General features: G+C 31.5%; 1 protein-coding gene across 1 annotated transcript in view; it reads right to left on the bottom strand.

Moving 5' to 3' along the window:
- Positions 1 to 2,401: 2,401 nt before the first annotated feature.
- Positions 2,402 to 23,920, bottom strand: part of LOC123748225 (cytochrome c-like) — a 116,960-nt gene continuing 95,441 nt past the window's right edge. The window contains exon 2 of the mRNA XM_069332175.1: positions 2,402 to 2,719. Within this exon, the coding sequence (XP_069188276.1) occupies positions 2,402 to 2,719 (318 nt within the window). The remainder of the gene's footprint in view (positions 2,720 to 23,920) is intronic.

Below are 23,920 nucleotides of genomic sequence, written 5' to 3' on the forward strand. Positions count from 1 at the left end.
GATAATATGCCTTCCCATCATGTAAACAATAGGGTTTATGTCGAATCATCCTTCGATTAACGTATTTAAGCCATTTTTTATTTTTAAACCATGCTTCGTAAGCTCTCACATCTCGGGTTAATTCCCAACGTATATTTTTAAACATCATGTGCCTGAAATAATAATGCCGATTCAAATATTGTTTTATAGACATAAGCTTTTTCAGCGCTGCCTGATCAACTTTGCTACATGACGATGGAATCGATATTCCGTCTGCTATCATCATCTCTCTCAGAGCTTCTCGTTCCTGCTTGGAAGCTTGTATCATCATTAGAAATATGGAAGGATCTTTGGCGTAGGACCTATATCCCTTGATAGGCAATATTAAGTAATCCGGATCACGGGGGTACTTGAAATTATGTTCACAGAACATAATGCTTCTTTGGTCAATGTTAGAGAAGAATTCTACAAACATATAAGAACAATAATTTTCAGCCTCATTAAATAAGACTCGCAGTATAAATTGCAATTGGGATGCCGCAGGATATCCTTCTTGAGTAGATCCCATCCATATTTTAATAGCATAAACATTTACAATTTGGGGGTTAAATTGTATTAATTTACTTATAGATGGTTCTAAAGTAATATTTAAACCAATTGAAAAATATTTGTCTACATATTTTTTTATTTGGGAACTTGATGTAATCGAAGATGTAAAAGATTTAAAGGGAAACATGGATACCATGGTTTTAAAACCTTTGTGCAAATGAGTATTCCGAATGTTAGTAGGAGTAAATCCCTTTATGTACAATGAGTGTGAAAAAAAATTTAAGTATAGATTCAACCAGAACAAAGTTTTCAGCAAATATTATCACAAATTAGGAAAAACAAATTGACAAGAAGTATAAAAGTAATAAAAATTTAGAATTTCACTAACTATCCATCCATTCATTAACCAAAAACGAGAACATATTTTAGTAACCTTTTATTCAAATGATGAACTCTTCTGAAGTGCAGAAAATGATAACTGAACTGGTTAAATCTACCATCGGCCAGAGTTCAGTCAGTCACTTTGATCTTTGATCTAATAGTACATTAACATCGACACGTTATGCCACGGAAAAAAAAAGTAGTCTTTGTTTGTCTATGCCATGGTCAGATAACCTTGAAACAAAGACCATATGTTATTGGGATTTATTTGATTAAATTCTATCACAAATATATAATAAAAAATTCATATGACGATAAATCTTAGCCAATAATTAATTCCCTATTTGTTGCTAGGGCAGATCATTTCGAGAAAGTATTAGAATTGAATATTTAAAGGATTTTAAAAAATATGAACAAAAAAGAGGAACTTTTCATTAATATAGATATCGAACATATAAATAATGAAAAATTTAACACCCAAAAAATTCCTGGATTACATTATTTACCCCTGAGACATAATCTAATAAGATAATTATTTATAGTTTATAAGTTATACAAGTTAATAAATGATAATATTAATGATTCCCACATTAAATTTAATTATCATGAAATAATGATGAGAGATATTTTTTAATGGTTTTGTCAGTTTGTTCAATCCTCTCCAGATTTTTATTCCGTTACAACCAATCATAACATCCTAATGATATTCTCTCTAAGGCCTGGTGATTTTTTTTTGAAAAATTGTTTTGATTCAATTCATCTGCCACTACTCTTTCCCACGATCTAATCATTAGATTCCGTTGAACTTCGTTGATTAATTGGAGTTTAAATAAATGAGGAATATTACGGTTGGTGTTGATTGCTCTACGTAAGCAGGCCATGGTCCAATATCCCATTCTAGTAATATCCAAAAAGGAATTCACAAATTGGTGGTGGTGATGATGATAAACCTTCAGTCTTCTATAATAAAATGACAGATTTCTTCCTTTTCTCCCATTTGAATGAGGTCCATAAAGAGATGGGGATTTCGGGTTATGAAAAGTACGCGGTTTACCTTTTCTACATAAAATGATCCGTATTCTTTCGCCACTATTCGAGCAATTAATTCGCTCTTCGCCGAATTTAAATGATAAATTCGGTCAAGGTTTCCTAGCCTAATACAACATATATCATCACACTTTGTACACCTGAATATTCCAAATATTACTAAGAATGTGGCTACTAAATTTCTATTGGATGGAATAGTAGCGAAGCTTGTGTTGGTTGGCCGTCAGTGGATGTAAAATGTGAGAGTAGCCTGCGACTACTTGATATTTATATAATTCAACTGATACTGCTACCATCTACTCCGGGCAACCAGCTGTCTCCTCCACTCTTTGAGCAATGTTTTGTAATTTTTACTGCCCCCTTTTTTTTTTTTTTTAGTAAATTTTGATAGCAGGATTATTTGTTGATTTAAAGTGGTGAGACCACAAAAATATTAATGCTTGCTCTACTTGGTGGAGGTTTCCAGGTAAGCAATCAAGTCTGCACGCTCATTCTTCTTCTTAAGACCAACGAACACCATCTTTGTGCCTGGAATAAATTTCTTGGGGTTGGTCAAGTAGATATCCAGATTATCTTTGTCCCACGTGATACTCTTGGCCTTATTGGCATAAGTGTAAATATAGCCAGAAGCCTGACCAGTTTGGCGGCCGAAGAGGCCATTTAGATTTGGTCCAGTTTTGTGCTTGCCGTTTAATTCAACAGTGTGACACTGTGCACACCTCTGCATAAAGATCTTCTTACCTTTTTCCCTCTCAACCATCTTCTGAAAAAAAAAAAAAAACATTAACTTAAAAGGTTAAGGTGTATGCTATTTATTTATTTATTTATTTATTTATTTATATGTTTCATATACTTACTTACAAAAAAAGGACACTTTTTTCTTTGTTTTAGGATTCTGATATACTCTGCGAGAACACTGCACAACCTTGAGTCAAAACACACTCACAGATGGACTAAAAAATACTGTAGATACAGATTTGGATAATGTATCTAACCAGCTACAACTTCAACCAAACACAGTTTCAAATGAGAAAACATAAGAAATAAATAATTACACCCTCCTATAAAAATATGATATGAAAATGTGGTAAGGATGACATTTTAACTTTTCGGATTAGAGTTTTTATAGCATTGGTGCCTGAGCTGGGCCCTGAGGTGGGCCCTGGGGAGGCAACTGTGACTGTACCTGCGGTGGACCTTGCAACTGAAGTGGTGATGGCTGGCCTTGGGTTGTCATATGAATATGAACGCTAGGTGGTACCTGTTGCTGCCTGAGAAATTGATGCCCTCTGATTGAAACCCAAACAGAGGTAAAAATAACACATACATATACATTTATTTACAAAAAAACATTTTTTTTAATTGTTTTATTTAATGAATGTTGGTCTCAGGATTGGTTCACCTCCCTTTCTATGACAAAGTTGGTTAAAGAATAATAAGTATTTTCTATTTGATGGATCATTAGAATTTTTTGAGGCTAGTTTTAATAAATATGGCTGTAAACTCTTAAAAACAAGTTTCATCTCTGAAAGTGTTTCATTAAAGTTAAGGTATAGGGTAACTGGTGTCACATATTCGTCAAAAATCCAACTGTTTTCCATAATATATCTTTCTATATACAAATCAGTGACTGCCAATTGCTCCACTCCATATATAAAACTAGTTGCGGCTTCTAAAAACAGCCTGTCAGTTTGATTACCCCAAAATAAGATTTGTGCATACTTACGAGAAAATTCCCTAATGCTACATTTTAGATGATGCATATTCAACACAAACACACTTTTTACTATTTGCTTACAAAGTGGACAAAATATTTCATCTTTGTAGATAATGTTTGATAAAAAAGAGTACATCCCATAAGAATTATTCATATATCTAAGGCAGCCATAATTATTATAATCAAATTTCCCTGTAGATTTTTTACCCAACAAAATTTTGGCTGATAATGTAAACATACATTGAGGACAAATACTGTGACCACATCCAACCATATAATCATCAAACATAAAAACCATGTCACCTGACCCATTCATATCTAAACAAATGGGGCAAGATACAATTTGATGACGAATGACATTTTTCTTGATAGTTTTAAGGGAACCGTGTTTAATTGATATATCAATGACAACGTCCTTATTATCAGGTCCCCAGAGTCGGTTGGACACCAGGTTTGTTTGATATTTTTTCAAAAATGGTATTTTAACCAGGACTGTAGAATTATTTTTAGTTTCAAAACACTCGTCTTGTCTAAAATCATGTTCATTTTCAAACAGATTTATATCAGTATCAATTGATCTGATATTTGGTGAACAATTAAATATAATAGTTAACGATGCCTTTTCTGCTTCTGTCATAATTTCTATGATGTTTCTTACTTTGATATTCTGCTGTAATCTTGACCTTGTAGGAGAAATCTTGCAAGTCAAAAAAAGTTGGCAACCTCTTGAGTTTTTTGAATTTGATATTTTGTATATATTTTTTTTTAAATGTCTTCTCTTTGGACATTTCCCCAGGGATAATTCCATATTAAACCTAGAAGAAATATGAAAGATAACATTAATATTAATTAAAAAAAAAGGGAGAAGAAATGGAGTTGTAAACAAGGGGAAAAAGCTCTTTATTCTACAATTAACTATTCAAAAAAAAAAAAAATAAACCAAAAAAACAACACTTTTCTCGGGTTTGGTATGTAGAAAGATGTCTGAAAAGTGATAGGGTAAATAAGAGTAGAATGGAAGTAGTAGTAGTAGTAGTAGTAGTAGTGGTAGAAGGGTAGAGATAAAATTTCTTCAATTAGTAACTATGGTCTCTCTCACCTCAATCAGTTCATAAAGTTTTAGGAAACATATCTAAACCCACTGACTGGTTCATTCTGTTGTCAGGATTAAATCATCACACAACAACAATTGACCAGGGAGGGTGGAGGTCCGTCTTATTTATGTTAATGACACTGTCCTGTTTTTTTTTTTTTTTTGGTCATAAAGAGGGGAACCTATGAAAAAAAATATATATATAAATTAGGAGGTTTAACTATTCTTTTCATTGTTATGATGTCTTTGACATAATTTTGTTTATAATTTTAACTCTGACACCAAAGGGGTAGACCTGTCTAGAAAATTTTATAATTGCTGGTAAGTAGTCTCTTTCCCAGTTTCCACCAGCCAATCCACACCCAATTAACGATGGAAATATTACCAAACTGTATTTTCCATTAGATACTTGCACTGCTAATTTATTTAGACCTTCATTAAACCAATAAATCCTGTTTTGGGATGTATCTTTTAAAAGGCCAGATAAAAGTTGATGATCGAAAGGTTCTAAATGTCTAGGATTTCTTCCTTTAGGTCCAACATCAACAGTACACGACTGCTGTAACTGCTGTATGAGTCTTTTTGTATAAAGGTTTTGATTTTTCTCCTTCCCCATATAAAACTGCCCAAAAACATTTATAACTACTGGTCCCTTTGTTACAGTGTTAGGATGACAAATCTCAATATTTCCTGGTTGAGGTCTATCTTCAAGCATAGCACGGTTTAAAGTGCCTATTGCCCGGCGTCGTGTATAAGAACCACAGTATGGATATATCTCAGCAAGAATCTGAGAAAGTCCATGAGATTTAACAGCTACACAGTTGAGTATTTGTACAAGCGCTATATTGGGGCTTCTATATACAGGGTCAGTAATGTCTCCATTAATAAACTCCAAGTTATCTACAAAGAAGAAAGAAACATTGGTTATACCATTACAGTCCATAATTATCTTCTAATATATGTTGCCAAAGAATATATTTTTAAGAGATTAGGATATGTTTGATTACCTTTCTTGATAAATTCCTCCATTTCAGTCCAATAGTTTGTGAATTACTTCAAATATTTTCAGTTGTATTTGTCATGACAGTGTTTGTATTATAATATATGAAAAACAAAAACTGTTGTATTATATATAGTTATGATATATTTAATATATATATGTTTTTCTTTTTTTATACCTTCTATCAAAATTTCGTAAGACTTATAAGAGTTGGGTTTGGTATCCGTTTTCAAGTTGGGATTATATAATAAATAATTAAAAAATGGAAGTCATTAAGGGGAAAAACAAATTGACTAAGCCTGATGAATGTGAAACACTAAATAATAGAATATCTAATCATATTCGTTTTACATTTAATACCCACAAACGTCATTTAGGGAAAGGTGCCTATGGTAAAGTTGATCTTGTCCAAGTACCTACTATTGAACTTCTTGATCCTAGATTACCACATCAAATACATGTGTTTCAAAATATTTACCCACACACGGCTTCCAAACTTTTTAAATCTTCTAAGAAGAAGCACAAACGAGGAAAAAAGTATCTACAAACATTTGTGGCTCGAAAGAGTTTTCGCCGGAAAAGGGATTTTTTAATGGAGATTGAAAACATTTCACGTCTTGATGAAAATATCAGAAAGGCATTCTTTGTTCAAGTGTATCGTGTGTTTATGGTCGAAACTGCCTATAATGTAATACACTATCCACAAGGTAAATTTCTAGAGTCATCACAACCTACAAAAGTTCCTCATTCTTTGAATAATATTGAGTATAAATGTCCTTTCAAATCTAAATCTATAGGCTACTTTATCGAAATGGAATACTTAAACCCACGCGATTGGATCCTACTAAGGGAAAAAGTCGACTTATTGAAAAATGATCAGTATTGTCGTCAACAATTGCTTACTACAGTTCTTAGACAACTTATTGATGTTCAATTAGTCTTATATAATACTACTGACAAATATATATCAGGTACTTATTACGATATTAATCCTCAAAATGTATTTGTATCCAATGATGACATTCATCGAATTAAATTAATTGATTACGGAGGCCTTTTTCTTCCTTCTTTAAATATATATTCTATAATCACAGAACCGATGCCAGTATTTCATTCCGAAAATATCTGTGATGTCTTTTCTAAACAAATATCTAAATCAAAACTCAATTATAAAAGATATGTTCAATATCTTTCTAACCGATATTTTACACGTTTGCCTAAACGAGATAAATACAGTGTCATTCCTACTATGTATGGTATCATTGCAACCGTGACAATGTGTGTGATGTTAATGTGGGGTTGTGAAAGACGAGATAAAGTACGCCACATTTTAAGAAAAATTGTTCACTCATATAATCCAACATTGATTTTGAATGATGTCTATAAAAGTCAAGAGATACAAAAAAATATTATAGAATTGCTTAAAACCTCAAACATCGTTGAAAACCTAACCCTTTAGATAAAAAATGAATGCCAATTTTGATTTCGATAATATGGAATTACATAATTTTGATACTTTTATGGAACCTCTCTTAAAATACATTTCTCCAGAACACCTTTTAAAAACAGTCCATCCGAATTTATCAATATACCAGAGAGTTGAAAAATGGCGTCAACTGGAAAAAAGTAAGAATGTAGCATGTTGTTATAAATGTCGCCAGTCAAATAAACCACTACACCTCCTCCAAATACCAACATTACGAAGACTTGCAGATGAGTCAATCGAATCTCATCACTTTTGTGATGACTGTATTAAAAAATGACGATTTATGTTTATTCCAATAAACTCTTAAACTCATCTACTAACTTGTATATAACACAAAATAAAAAGAAATATAAAACTATAGCCTATGTCATTCCAATAAATTCATTTAACATTGATTATGAAACTGTAAATTTTAATAATGCCCATAAACACAAACAACAACAACAACAACAACAACAGTATAAAATTGTTTTGCCTCATTTACAATATATTATAATTTGGTACTTACACAAATCTTATGTTCCTATTGACCAGGTTAAATTTCAACAATTAGTGAGTGTAGCTTCTACTTTATTATTCAGAATTAATATAGAAAAAGGAAAAGGAAAACTCCCATCCTTAGAAACATGTATATCATCCATGTTAACTTCTGTTTTGGGGCATTCACTACCTTTCTTGATGCCATCTTTTATCAAACTCATCTATCAAATTCCACATATTGTAATAGAATGGGATAATGAAAAGATTTTATCACATCAGTTACTAAAAGAAGGGAACCAAAATTTATTTTCACCACAAATATTTAAGGCATTTGATATAGATATATGTTAATTATACTATTGTTGTACAACAGTCACAGTTGTTCCTGCCTGTTTATCCCATTTGGATAAAGCGTTGAAAATCTTATGATCATGAGAAAATGGAGACCACAGAGTTCTCCCTTGTCAAATGAGTGGGAGGTATGATAGAACATTTATTTTTAAAGAGGATAATTTTGTCAGGCTGTATATAAGACAAGAGCAGCTTCATACTTGCTCAGTTGCTCTCTATCCACGTGACCAGGTTAGTGATTTTTAATGTATTTTTAGGAGATGTGTTGGTAGCTCAAGCAGACTAAAGAGGTAGTATCACAATATTATTTCAAACTTAGATGAAAGATATACACTATTATGTGATTATAATTTTGATGGAAAATTGGAAATAACAAACAATAAAAGTGGGTATAAATCCTTTATCAAAGACCCTATCCTATTTCTAAAGATGGTTCAAGCTTCAGAAGAGGAAAAAGAAGCTTTAGTGCAAATCGACGGAATATCGATTCCACCTTTGTTGACATACTACAAAAGTTATTATGAAGAAGAACTTTGGTTAAGAGAAGAACAAAGCTATTTTGGGCGAGATAAATATTTTAGTTATTTGATGTTTGAACCTATTTTGAAAAAAAAAATTGTCCGACTATAACATATATGGAACAAGACATGAAAAAATGGATACCACCATTCCAATTCATTTACAACATTTAATTTTTAAAAATTAATCTCCAAACTGTATTTTTTTTTTTTTTTTTTTTAAAGAGAGTTTCCTGTTTCCTGTCAATATAAGACAGAGCCACCCTCTCTTGCTTCATAGTTTCTCTCCATTCACGCGAGCAGGTCAGTGTTCTCATTTCATTTGTGAGGGGGGGGGGGGGGTGTGGATCTCCTGATGGTGTGGCTGTCATATCTGTTATTATATTGAAAAAGGGAGAGTGACTATTGTTTGCTCATGGTTCTCACACAACTAGGTCAATCAGTCTCCTTATTTCTTCTACTATAATGGATTTTTTTTAACAGACTGTGACAGGCCGAGATGTAAGAGAGCTGTGAGGATACTAACCAACTAAGGAAGAGTCGTTAAGTTTTTTGTGGATTCCCCTCCCATAGCAATCCAGGATGTTGCGGGAAAGAATCAAAAGTAATAGAGGAGGAGAAAAACCATCTGGGATACCAATATCCACATACACAGCTTTAACTAAAAAAAATTTGAGATAATTTTCAACATTCTTTTGCCAGAGAGGCCATTTAGGGTAAATTGACATTTTATTAGGAGATTTTTTTTTTTTTTTTCATAATGAATCCTTTCGACAAGATGATGTTTACTACGGAATGTGAGAATTTCAAATCTTTTGTACCTTCAATTACATCAAGTTTACAATTGTCTAGCTATATTCAATACTTTTATAATTGTGGACTAAATATTACATTAGAACGAGATTTAAAATTACCATCAAATTTTTTGTTTGAAACAGAAATACAAACTCTTTATTCCTTGAAAATATGGATGGGATCTAACGAGGAAGGGAAACCACTAGCATCACAATTTCAATTTATACTACGATGTCAAATAGAAAACGAAGGATTCTTCATCGAACTTATTTCAAATATAGATGAAAGATATACAATATTATGTGTTTATGACGAAAATTTTAATATAAGAAGCAATAACAATGGATATAAATCCTTTGCCAAGGACCCTCTTACATTTCTAAAGATGGTTCAAGCTTCAGAAGAGGAAAAAGAAACTTTAAGAGAGATGATGCGAATCGATGGAATATCAATTCCACTTTGGTCGACATACTACAAATGTGATGAAGAAGAATTTCTGTTAACAAAAAACTATTTCAAGCGAGATTTTTATTTTAGGTACCTGATGTTTGAACACATTAATTGGAAATCAACTGGACAATATGATGTTTATGAAAAATGGGTGAAATGTTTTGAAAAAGAGGTTGATAATTCCTGGTATCAAATCAACCAATATAGTTTATGTAAAACCAAAAAATGTCAGACCATAAAATATATGGAACCATACATGAAAAATTTATATGAAACTTTGGTTAATGAAATTAATGACAGAGTATGGTTTAAATATGAAAACTATTCTTGTCGCATTTTTAGTGATGGTGATGAAGACTGTGACAATATATACATCATTGACTTAAAATTTTGTAATGACTTCAAAAGCATTGACAGAGTTTATCATGTGGAAAAAACTAAAAAATATAATGCACTAATTGCTCGCTTAGGGGGAAAAGAATATGGATCATTTTTTATCGAAATGATTATCATCTATTACTCTTATTATAAGAGAGAATGTATAATTTTTGTAACCCGTAATCCCAAACTCTTTATTAATATAATTCAAACTGGGGAAAAGGATAAAATTTGTAGTTTTATCTTGAAAGATGAGGGTTTATTATCATCTCAGATGAGAAAAAATTGTAGTTTAGTAGCCCAATGCACTCAGAAGATTGTAAAAAGTTTGGTTTCGGATACTGAAACAGAATGTTGGAATGTAGCCACATTGCATGAAAAGATAGATACCACCATCCAAATTCCCCATTTACACCTTAAACAATTCATACTTAATGAAGGTCTAGAACATCTAATGATTGGATTCTGGAAGAGAGCTGTAGAAGATTTAAAAGTATTATGTATTTAAATAATTATTAAAAGTATTATGTATTTAAATAATTATAAGTTGATAATGGAAATAGTCTCCCAAAGAACAACTGATGTCTGAAGAATGGGAAATTAGTGATACTTGCCGCTTTCACCAGTTGCTTTCTTAAGAGACTTTCCTAGATTAAACAACCGACCCACAATGATAAATTAGAGTGATCTCACCGAGGTGGTTGGGAGCTGCTTTTTTTTGGGGGGGGGGAGAACCAGATTTAAATTGGCCACCAAAGTGTAGAGAAACATGCTGGCGCAACTCTCTAATGTGTACTTAAGTGGGATAAAAAAAAACTCTAAGCTCATTCTCACTATGGAACTAAACGAGGACAGACGGATGGTGGGTAGCATTGTGAGAAAATAAATAAAATAGTAATAATAATAATAATAATAATAAACAGTGTAATTGTAAATCACTCCTTCTTCAGTCAGGAATGGCACAAATTAGTGATGACAACACTATCTGTGAGTCTGCTCCCGAACCCTCCCCCTCCAAATGGACAGCAGCAGCAGCACCACCATCAAGTCAGGATTCTCCCGAAACTTCCCCCTCCAAATGGACAGCAGCAGCACCACCACCATCAAGTCAGGATTCTCCCGAAACCCACCCCCCCTCCAAATGGACAGCAGCAGCACCACCACCATCAAGTCAGGATTCTCCCGAAACCCACCCCCCCTCCAAATGGACAGCAGCAGCACCATCACCATCAAGTCAGGATTCTCCCGAAACCCACCCCCCCTCCAAATGGACAGCAACAGCAGCACCACCATCAAGTCAGGATTCTCCCGAAACTTCCCCCTCCAAATGGACAGCAGCAGCACCACCACCATCAAGTCAGGATTCTCCCGAAACTTCCCCCTCCAAATGGACAGCAGCAGCAGCACCACCATCAAGTCAGGATTCTCCCGAAACCCACCCCCCCTCCAAATGGACAGCAGCAGCGGCGCCATCAAGTAAGGATTCTCCTGAACCCTCCCCCTCCAAATGGACAGCGGCGCCATCAAGTAAGGATTCTCCTGATCCCCCCCCCCTCCAAATGGACAGCGGCGCCATCAAGTAAGGATTCTCCTGAAAACCACCCCCCCTCCAAATTGACAGCGGCTCCATCAAGTAAGGATTCTCATGAACCCCCTCCCTCCCAATGGACAGCGGCGCCATCAAGTAAGGCTTCTCCCGAAAACCCCCCCTCCAAATGGACAGTGGTGCCATCAAGTGAGGACGGGATATACCGGCCACAGGTGCTGGATGACTCTTTTTATCCAGCTTCTGTTAATGATGTGATTGTGACTATCGCCATTGGGCATTGTGTAGTGGATTATGAAGATATCCCCAAATTTATTGCACGCATAAGGAGCTTAGCGGAGATTGAAAAGCAGCAGTATGAGGCTACAAATCCAAAAAAAAGAAACTGTAATAATTTAGTTCAAAGAATTATGAAAATACGAGCAGTAGAAATGTTATATGATAACTTCCGTTTGGAGTCACAGATCATAACGCCTGTTCACCTCGGTTTGGGAAGAATAGAAGTATGCTACAGTAAAATTGAAAGTGTTATAGAATGGGTTAAGGTAATGGCAGAGATTGCCAAAAAATATGCAGGAGTGGATTTAAGCTTACCTGAACATTTGAGATTACTCAATCAGAAAGTTTATTTACAGAATGAGTTTACAGCTCTCTACAACCCTGATTATAAAGGATGTTGCACTGAGGTAAAACAAGATGAAGATGGAGAAAATGAAGATGGAGAAAATGAAGATGGAGAAAATGAAGATGGAGAAAATGAAGATGGAGAAAATGAACATTGGACGATGACTTCTATATGGAAGCTTTATATTAACTAGCTACAACAGAACAACAAAGCCTTCAGAAGATTGGTCCAAGAAATACATTATTATTTTTTTTTTCAATTAATTATTCTGTTCTGAATCTTGTTGTAATCATATGATTTTTTACTAATAATTAACATTTTTTTTAATAAAAAATTACAATAATGGTCATAATCAGTGAAAATGTTTTCTAATGTGGTAGGAATGACATCGTTTGGAATTAATCATATCTTACCACAAAAGTTGATACATAAACAATGTAAATAAACTATTAAAATAACCGACCTTCAGCACAAAATGATAAGGCTTATCTTTTTTTTTTTCCTCTGATTGAAATATGAAATATATATAAACATTAATTTGCACAATATGTCTGTAAAAATTTAACCTATCATACATTTGATTTTACAGGTGGTAGATTGGATTGAACATTATGACTGGCACCGACATATGGAGAAAAGTAATTTCTGTTTTTAACAAGTTTATTGAAAATGAAAATCATCAGTTTAGGCCACTAGGCAATGATATTATAACCCAAATAACAGACACTAGCAAAATATGGGAAAGTCCGGTTGCAAAGATTATGTGGCGAAATCTGACTTATGAACAAAAAAAATATATAGTGAGACCAGACACAAAACCAGAATATGAGATGGGTTCAACCATTCAAAAATTTATTATGGATCAAAATGTTCGACTACTAATATCATCACCCTCTAATGGTTGGACTCAACTTGAACAAGAACTACGTCAATTGGAATGGAGAGGTGAAGCCTTTGTGAATGGTGAAGAGATTACTAGTGGTGGAACTGACTGTTATAATCAAGTGCTGATAATGACATCTCCTAAAAGTTTTTTTAAGAATATTTCAACATACAAGGGTGATAAAGTTATTTTTTTATTTGATCATCAGTCTTACCTGACCCATACAAAATGTGATCGGTGTGAGAGAGAAATCTGCAATGGTAATTATCTGTCCAAAATTTTGACAAGAAAATGTTTTGCCTGTGATATTTGCCAGAAAAAGTTCTTTGCAATGTACTACTTAGTAATACATTTCAACACACAACATGCATATGAAATACCGTGCCATGTGTGTGGGACAGTTTTATTGAACAGAGGCTGTCGAAAAGTCCTTTTTGATAGTTTTTTTTTTTCAGAATTTGATGAAATTCCCACTCGTGGTGGAAAGTTACCAAAGTTATTTATAAGAAAATTCCAAGATAAAATATCATCTTCGAACGCTGCAGAGTGGTGGAATTTTATCTTGAATGCAGATGAAAAGAAGATATACACAATAATAACACCAGATGAAGAAAAAAGGCAGTTGGAGAAACAGATGGATTTCTCACTAGATGTAAAAAGGAATAAAATATCCAAGAAGTTTTCTTCAATTTACCCATTGGAAGAAGAAATTGTGTATATAATTAACTGTCTTCATATTTTTCCTGATTTGTGTAGAATGCTACGAGGAGTATTTGATCATTATTTGCCACTAGAAATAGAAATAGATGCAATTATTAAATTCACAGGTGAAGGTTCTCTTGTAAGTGTTTTTGCTGGCACTGCATTCATTGAAAATCTATTGAGATTAAGAAATGTGGACGTGAAAGCTACTGATAATTACTCAAACATAAATTCTATATCATGGATGGAGGTTGATAATATAAATATCTCTGAGGCAATTAATAATAAATATCATCCTGATGTTCTTTTAATGACATGGCCACTAGAAAAAAAGAGTTCAATCCCAAGTGCAATGGCTGAGGGTAGTTTTTATATGAGCACTTCAGGATATTATGAAATGATAGATGAACTCAACCTAAGTGAAAGAGAACCTTTAAAGTATGAATATTATAGTGATGCCTTATATGCTATTAAAGAGTTTAAGGGAAACAAGTTCATTTATGTTGGAGATAAAATGTTTTGTTGTGAGTGTAATGCTCTTTTTTCCCATTATCTAGAGGAAAATTTTGAAAAGGTGAATAGTGGAATTACATTATCCAAAATTCACTTCTATATCAGGAAACCAACAAATTGATCAAACTGTTCTAATAGACTATATTATTAAGGATTAGTTTTTAACTATAAGTTTAATGCTATTATTATACTTTGGATGTGTAAAAATGTGTAATAAATGCTGTTTTTATATCATAGCCTACCTAAATTTGAGAAGTATGACACACGTTTTTTTTTTTTTTTTTTTTTTTTATTACAAATTATAAGTGTTTAAAATTATTTTAAATATTAAAATTGAATTCACATCAGGTACTGACTCTGTATGTTTTTAATTAGAAATTATCGAATAATTATTCAAATTATTTTGTATATGAGATAACAAATAAGGGGTTATGCATTCATAAATTTTTCTATTTACCATATTATCTCCAAGAATATATAAAACTGTACCAAAAACAGATGTCATAAGTGTAATTGTAATTAGTTTTAATATAACTTTTGTTTGGCGATTATTTATAATGTTATTTGAATTTTGATTATTAGGTTGGTTAAGGTTGGTGGAGTTGGAGGTAGGACTTGAGATCGGGTTGGTGTTGCTGGGATTAGGGTTGTTGCTGGAATTATTAGGGTTGTCACTTGAATTATTAGGGTTGTTGCTAGAATTAGGGTTAGGGTCGTTGCTGGGGTTAGGGGTGTTGTTGGGGTTAGGGTTAGGGTTAGGGTTGTTGCTGGGGTTAGGGTTAGGGTTGTTGCTGGGGTTAGGGTTAGGGTTGTTGCTGGGGTTAGGGTTAGGGTTGTTGCTGGGGTTAGGGTTAGGGTTGTTGCTGGGGTTAGGGTTAGGGTTAGGGTTGTGTTGTTGCTGGGGTTAGGGTTAGGGTTAGGGTTGTTGCTGGGGTTAGGGTTAGGGTTGTTGCTGGGGTTAGGGTTAGGGTTGTTGCTGGGGTTAGGGTTAGGGTTGTTGCTGGGGTTAGGGTTAGGGGTGTTGCTGGGGTTAGGGTCGTTGCTGGGGGTAATAGTTTCTATACTAACTATAGTCATTATATATTTTTATATATGTATAAATAAAAGTAAACAATTAATATTATTATTATGATAAATAACAAAAGTATAATAGTATTATGGTAATTAAATATATTTGTGGGATGTATAACGGTGTAATGTCTAAGAGAATGTTCTTGAAGTTCCAATGATATTAACCTCAAAATCGACCCAGTTTCACATACATAAATAAATTTTTTATTAAAATTTGGGTCAATGGGATGTATTTTTGAATTAGGATATAAGTAGGTTTGAGCTAAATTATAATTATGTGGATTACATAGAGCTTTACATCCTTTATTAAAAACGGCTTTCTCAAAAGATGAAGTTTCCAATAAACTTTCAATATCCAGTTGAATTACTACAGTTCCAATATAACTGCTCATCTAGAATGGTAGCTAAAGGATGGGAAGCATCTTCTATAATATTTTTTTTTTCATTGTGTACTAAACTTTCATTACAAAATCTTCGTTTATATTTGTCTCTTATGAGAAAAATTCGATCTCCAAAATTTACAAGACTATATCGAAAACATCCAGTATTAATTTTATTATGTAAACGCATAAATTCTATAAAACTCTCACTTGTTTCTAATTTTGAAATTTGTTTAAGAATGGAACAGTATGGATAAATTTTAAACCACTCTTTAAATCTTGTCCAAATTAGAATTGCCTGGATATTATTATATATATTATCATCATTAAATATTGTACATAGAGATTTTTCATCATATATTTCACAATCATTAAGACACGTAAGCAACATATTTACATCTTGTAAATAATTACAATAAATATAATATGGATATTTAGTCTGAATATGTATCCGGAACATTTCTCGTACTTTTGTTCCATATATAAATGTTAATTTTCTTAAAAAATAAAGGTCACCACAAAGAAGTGCTTCTATATTTGCTTTGAAATTTTGAATATTAGTTTTGTTAGAAAATGCTAAGAGATTTGGATCAATGATTTTTTGAATATTTTCATCTCCTTTAATAATAATATCATTAAAATCATCTAAAATCTTCTTTATAATAGCTGTATCATTTATATCTTGAATTTGTCCATATAATTTACCTATAGGAAGCAATAATAATTGATCTAAGGTATTAATAATTTTAGTTGATTCCTGTTTATTCATTTTTTATTTGAAATTACATTACTTTAAGTTTTACAATATACAATTTTTTCAGTAATATATACCATATCTTTTTCAAGAACTGATTTTGAATGGTTACGAAGAAATGGAATAAAATCAAAGAACTGGGCAGCATTTTCTTCGTTAACCAATTTTTCAAAATTCGAAGGTGTAGTAACATCACTGAAACCTAGTATTTGATGTTTTCTGTATGGAGACTGACTTATTAGTTGACGCATTTGTGAAACTGTCAGAAATACTTGACCAACAAATATACGATGGAGCTGTAAATCTTCAGACCTAATCCACATTGTATAATCCAAATTTGGAGTTAACATGTTACCTAGGGCAAAACTTCCCGATATATGGCTAATATCACCTAATTTTGTTTGAAATTCTTGATAATATCTGTTAACACCTGTATCACCCATGAGGTAATGTCCTAATACATACTGAGGCGAGCAAGATAAAAAATGTTTATCAAATTTTTCAATAATAGCTACATTACTTCCTAATTTAGATTTGTATTCTTTTACATATGTGATAAACTTATATAACTTTGAATCATAAACTAACGGAAATTCTTCCAAATCCCTATTTTTTTTATTTCCAATATTTTGGGGATTGTATAAATGTAACAAATGGGTATTGACATTTTGATGTTTCTGTGCCTCATGTAATTTTAAAATATCACACTTTGATAAACTGATCATTGTCTTATTTGATCTTATTATTTTTATATTTGAAATATGAAAGTGTTACCACCTCCTCCAGCCTTTGGGTCATCTAATCTCACCACCTCACAGTCGATATTAGGGAATCCAAAGAAGTTTTTAAAAATTACAAAACATAATGAAAATATAACTAAAATATTTGAAAAACTTTTCCAAGATAATGAATTGAAAATAAAGGAGGGTATTGAACATTTATCTACAACTATGATTCAAACTTCGTTGGAACACGTCCGTATTATTAGTCCACCTAGTACAGTGCAATGGGATATAGAGAGTGTGAGATGTGCTATGAATAAAAACAATTGTCCTACACATGAGAGAGAGAATGGAGAAAAAAAAGAGGGATTACAGTTAACTCCACGAGAAGCTCAAATGGTATTATCAGATATATCATCATGTAATGCTAATGATAATGATAATATATTTTATCAATTATTTTTAAAAAGTCTTACCTCTCCAGATTTACCATCGCGAAGAATAGTCACTAGACTAAATATTTAATTATACAAAAAATGTGTATGTATTATGATATTTTATTTTTCGTTATTCTTACTATTCTTAGTATTATTATTTGGTTTTATTTATTTATATATTTTTCACCAAATCAGATTGAAGTAAGTAAAAATCTGATACTAAACAATAAAAGAAAGACAATAGAAAAAGAATCTTTACCACTCATACCTTACTCTATGGCTGTATATAAACATAATAATAAAAATACTAAAAATGAACGTGAAAATGTTTTTGTTCATATTATGCCTCAAAATTATCATTTTTTCGTAGAACAAGGCCAACTCATCTACCATCCTACTTCCCCCCCAAAGAATAATATATGTTGTACATTATCAGAATTTCCTGAAATAGCATATGTTTTTTCTGTGGAAGAGTCAACTACTTCTTTAACTATTCCCCAAAAAACCAAAATGTGTCGCCGACCTCTTGAGTATTTAAAAAGTAACATATATACACTAATGACATATCGTTTACAGACACACCATTTAAAAAATCCACTAAAACTTCTCCATCATCTCGCACTCACAGGACGTATAAAATTAATAAAAAATGATAACTAAAGGAGAAAATATTTATTTACTTTATTTACAAGATCCCCAAAGAAATCGACATTATCTTAAACGAAAACGAAAACGAAAAAGAAAAAAACGTAATAAGGATAAAAAAAGATCATCATTACAAATGTACAGTAAATTCCATGAATTATCTAACATCAATAATTGTTATGTTGATAATAAAAACTTGGTAGAAGCTGAAGTATATATTTTATGGAATTATGATCACATCACTATAAAAAATGAAGACCAGGAAGACTGTTATCTCCAACAGCAAAATCTTCCAGAAGCTTTAGCCATATATTCCAAATATGTCCGCTTTACTTGTCCAATTTGTTTAAATGAAAATAGCGATAAAGATCTTATAATATTACATTGTGGGCATGGTATATGTATTTCTTGTTACCAGATGGATAACTTTGACAAGTTATTTTGTGCCATATGTCGATGTAATAATCCACAGGTTTTAAAGGGTATTGGTTCCTCTCAATAATTGTTTAAATATTTCCAAGTGGCTGTATACTGAAAAGTTGGTATAGATATAGCTTTTACGAAATTGGGAAAGTTGTTGATTAAAAAATTTTCCTCTTTTAATATGATTTTTTAAAATACATACTACACTAATACTATTATCTTCGACTGATATAATAACATATGTTTTTCCAATTGATTTAATAAATAGTATAGCTACTAATAAAATTTCTCCAATTTCCTGAGAAACATTTATTTTTAAAATACCGTTACTGGTGATACTCAACATATTTGTATCACTTTTATTTAAATAGATTACAGATATTGTTTGTAATGAGGATAAATTTGGTTGTGTTACCGCATTCTGTTGAAATTTTAATCTACCCTCAGGTGCTACAGGGGGGGATGAGAATAAGAGAAAACATTCTTCTTCCAGATTGGGAACTTTTTTCCATAAATGAGGTATAATCTGAGTGTTTAGTACATTCATGAAGTTTGAATTCTTTATTAGTATTTCCTCGCTCGCAAATTTCATTAGTAATTGACGCATCCAATAAGAACTTGGCATCTTTAATGTAGACATTAATTGTGGCTGTTGAAAAACACTTGGGACAATATTTATACTCGATGGGAATATTAAGAATCCAACAGAAAAATCCTGAACATTGTAAACAATAGTAAATTTTTGTATTAGATATATCCAACATTATATTTTTTAAATAATACAAAAAATAATTACAATGAATAGTAATAACGGCTTACAACATGAAAATAACATACTTTTAGAATTAGATAATTTAATAATTGAACAATATATTGATGAAATTGATAAAATTTATAAAAATTATGAAAATTTTTGTTCAATATCTCGATTATATTCGTTATGTTCTAAAATTATGAATATATTTAATATAGCCTCTATATTTTTATCTATTTTATTACCATCACAAAATTATAGTTTAATTTTTAGTTTAGTCGGTATATCATTAAATAGCATGTTTAGTATTGATTTGCGTAAAGAAAAACTTCAACAAATTGTATCTGTATATTATCTCTATATTATTCCTGATTTAGAAAAGTTTATTTATGATAATATAAGCAAAGATATACGACAAATTCGGAATTTTCAACATGAGATAACTGCAGGGAACATTAATAACAAAATTAGTAATATTAACAATAATAATAATAATAATAATAATAATAATAATAATAATAATCCTAGTCTTTCTTGTTTAGATAAAATTGCTCAAATGAAAGAAATTATAACAAATAATTATACAAAATATATGGGTGAAATGTTTTCTGTGCCTGTAAGCTTAACTTATGTAAATTATACAAGTATTATATTGTGCTTCAGCACATATATATTCCTATTCATTACTATTCCTCTAATACACATATACTTACCCCCTCTAATATAAAATTTTTGGTAAATATATAAAAAAATGGATGAACATGTTATTGATCAAATATTTAGTAAATACCTAAACCAAAGTGATTTGGAATGTATAAAACAGGAATTCAATCGTCCTATTTTTAATCCACGTACGCAACGAGAAATTATAACATATGTCGAAAATGAAGATGAAGAAACCAATAAACAACAATCTTCTCCTCCTATATCCACACTACAAAGGCGCAAAAAACGTTTATTACTTAACCCATCTAGTTTGAAGAATTACAAGTGTACGTTTGAAAAATTTGGCCGTTTTAAGCTTCAGCAAGTCGGTCGGGAGGCACCGGTTACACCAGATTTGATAAATATATATAATGTATATTTAAACCGGGATGCCAATTTAAAATATATGACGCGTCTAACCAACGTTCGAACACTAAACAAGTACATCGTAGGTCCCATTCTTGGACAAGAAATGCGTCTTCCTCGTACATCTGTTAATTTACGCCGTAACAATAAGCCTATTTTAGATAGCCGTTTGATCGCTCAGACGGTTGCTAGAATATGGAATTTTTCTCAGTCTGAACATGCTTACAAAATTTTACTTATATACCATACAGGTCTTCGAGCCAAAGAAGCCAACAATGTAACTTATCGTAATGTTGTAGATGCATATTACCCAGCCACTCAGACTGTTGTTTTGCCAGTAGTATACAGTAAACACGGTAAGGATCGCAACATTCCCTTATTAAAAGGAGGGGCTTCCACTTTTTTTATTCAATACCTCATTCCCTATGCAAATAAGAAGATGTTACGATTAACTCTACTGAAATATCCTGGGACAAATATAGCTGATCATTTGGATAAACCTATTTTTGATTCTAGTTACCAGAGTACACATAAAGTTTTTAAAAGTTATCTTTGGAAAGTTGCTAAAGAAAGAAATCAGAAATTATCTCCTAATGAAGAATATAGTGTTCAAGAAGATTTAAAAGGGGCAGGTCTCCATTCACTCCGAGCTGATTTTGCTACACGTACTTTTAACAGTCTTTCAAGACAATTAGGTAAGAATCATATTTTACCTTTTAAAATTATTAGTGAAATTTTAGGACATTCAAACGTTAAGGAATTTTTAAAAAGTTATATTAATCAAGGTGAAATAATAATGGAAGGTGGAAATGAAGAAGATGAAGAATTTAGTGGTGAGGATGGCGTTGGTGAAGTTAACCAATTGCTTACAAATGATGAAAGTATTCACTGGGGTAGCAATGCACGAATGGCCCTACGACACCGTTATCGTCATATGAATGTAAATACAATCTCTAATTTGGAAGATCACACTTACCCATTGGCATCTAAAGAAGCTTCACCAACCATAAATAATAATTCTCTATCAATATCTAATAATAATAATAATAATAATATACTTACTAATACAATTACAAATAACCCTATTGATAATATTGGTACAACTATTACTATCGATACTGCTACGACTAATGCTGCAGTTAATAATATTAAGAATAATATTATTAATAATAGTAATAATGATGATAATAATAATAATAATAATAATCGAATCGTTTATATATAAATAAAAAAAATATGTAAATAAATAATTAAATATATATTATACTATATATAACATGCAATCTTCTAACATTTATAATATATATATATATAAAAAATGGACAATAATTGTTTATTGTTAGCTTTCAACTACATTCAAAAAACATCTTATGAACCAAATGATAGTTACTATAATCCCCGTCTTTATAAAAATCATATTCTTTATGAAGCTTCTGTTTTAGTAGTAAATATGTCTAATGGTTTTTGTAATGTAGATAAATCAGCTTTTCATTTCCCTCTTAAAAATATTTATACATCTCTACATTTAAAGGCAGATGAAGATGAAATGATTAGTGATGATGACGATGATGATTTGAATAAGTGCCTAGAATTGTTAGTAACCAAGTTTAATGTAAAATATGCTTGGGTTTATGGAATTAATCAAATCCTTTTTAAATTACCGGTATTGCAGTATCTTACTGTCTTTAATATAAGGAGTTCAACTATCTATAAATTTGGAGAAGAAATTAAATTAGATGAGTATTCCATACCAAAACCTATACAAGTTTATAATAAACGTAATAATTTTCCACCACCTTCACATAGTATAACTAATCTTTGTCAAATGCTCTCCAAAAATCTAATTAGAGGATATCAAGATTCTTTGAAGACTATTAATTTTTATGCAGATAGTAAAAAGAACCCAGATTGTAGACATTTACATTGTTCTTTACATTTCAAAGCCACCAAGAGCAATTCAACGTGTGCATGTTTATTAAATGAAATAAATCGCCTCATTCTCATGTTTTTATCCGCCAGTCAAGATCTATATTTAACCGAATACAAAGAATATCTTAAATGCAATCCAAATCACAATGAACGATTCTGTCAATTCATGGCTGGACGTGAAGTTGAATTCAAACTACAAACGCTACTACTCAGTATGATTTATCCCGAAAAATTTCATTGGGACTGTTATAGAAATGAAAATGGGATTTATGTGTCAGTAAAACTAATAGATTATCCAAGGAAAAATATAGATAAATATAAATTAATTAAATGGCAAACTAGTCAATTTTCTAAGCTTATTATGACGGAAAAATCAATCAACCATCGAGATTCTAATTTCATTCAAAATATTATGATATTTTTGGGGTTTGATGAAATATATAATGTACATTTATTACCTTAGTAAATAAAAATGGAATCTATTATTAATAGTAATTTATATTTACCTACATCATCTGATGATTACTCAAGAATACTATCTTCAGATTCAATATCGTCATTACCTTTATTTTCACAAATTTCTTTACAACCCGAACCCGAACCCATACTTGAACCTGAACCCATACTTGAACCTGAACCCATACTTGAACTTGAACCCGAACCCATACTTGAACCTGAACCCATACTTGAACTTGAACCAAGACCTAAACCTAAAATGGAACCAGAATCAAAACTAGAACAACAAAAACAACCAGAACTATCAGATTTGCCATCTCCTAGACCACATTTCCCCCAAAAAGATAGAGGTAGTTTATATAGTCATGTATTTGATTATAAAGTGAAAAAGAATAATAAAGAATTACGACGATATCTATTGAAAATATACATTCAACAAAAATGTTCTCCTAAAAACAATGATGATGAAATGTCTAAATTTATTTATGAATTTGGTAATCAAAATCTAGAGGATATGGACGATGAAGAATTGAAAAATATTATAAATATGATAACTTTGGTACAAAACATATTATCAGATCACTCTTATGTTAAAGACTTCTTTCAATTATTTAAAAATGTTTCTGAACAAATTAAAGACATTGCTCTCCAGAAATATCCTCAGTATTTATCGTCAATAAACCTAATTTTTAAGCAGATTATAATTAGTTTACAACGCATTGAAAATAACAAGAATGAACATGTTGACAAATTATTAATGCTTCTTTCATTAGACATGAAAGATA

This window comes from Procambarus clarkii, chromosome 27 (assembly GCF_040958095.1).
Source record: "Procambarus clarkii isolate CNS0578487 chromosome 27, FALCON_Pclarkii_2.0, whole genome shotgun sequence".
In the NCBI taxonomy this organism is placed as follows: domain Eukaryota; kingdom Metazoa; phylum Arthropoda; class Malacostraca; order Decapoda; family Cambaridae; genus Procambarus; species Procambarus clarkii.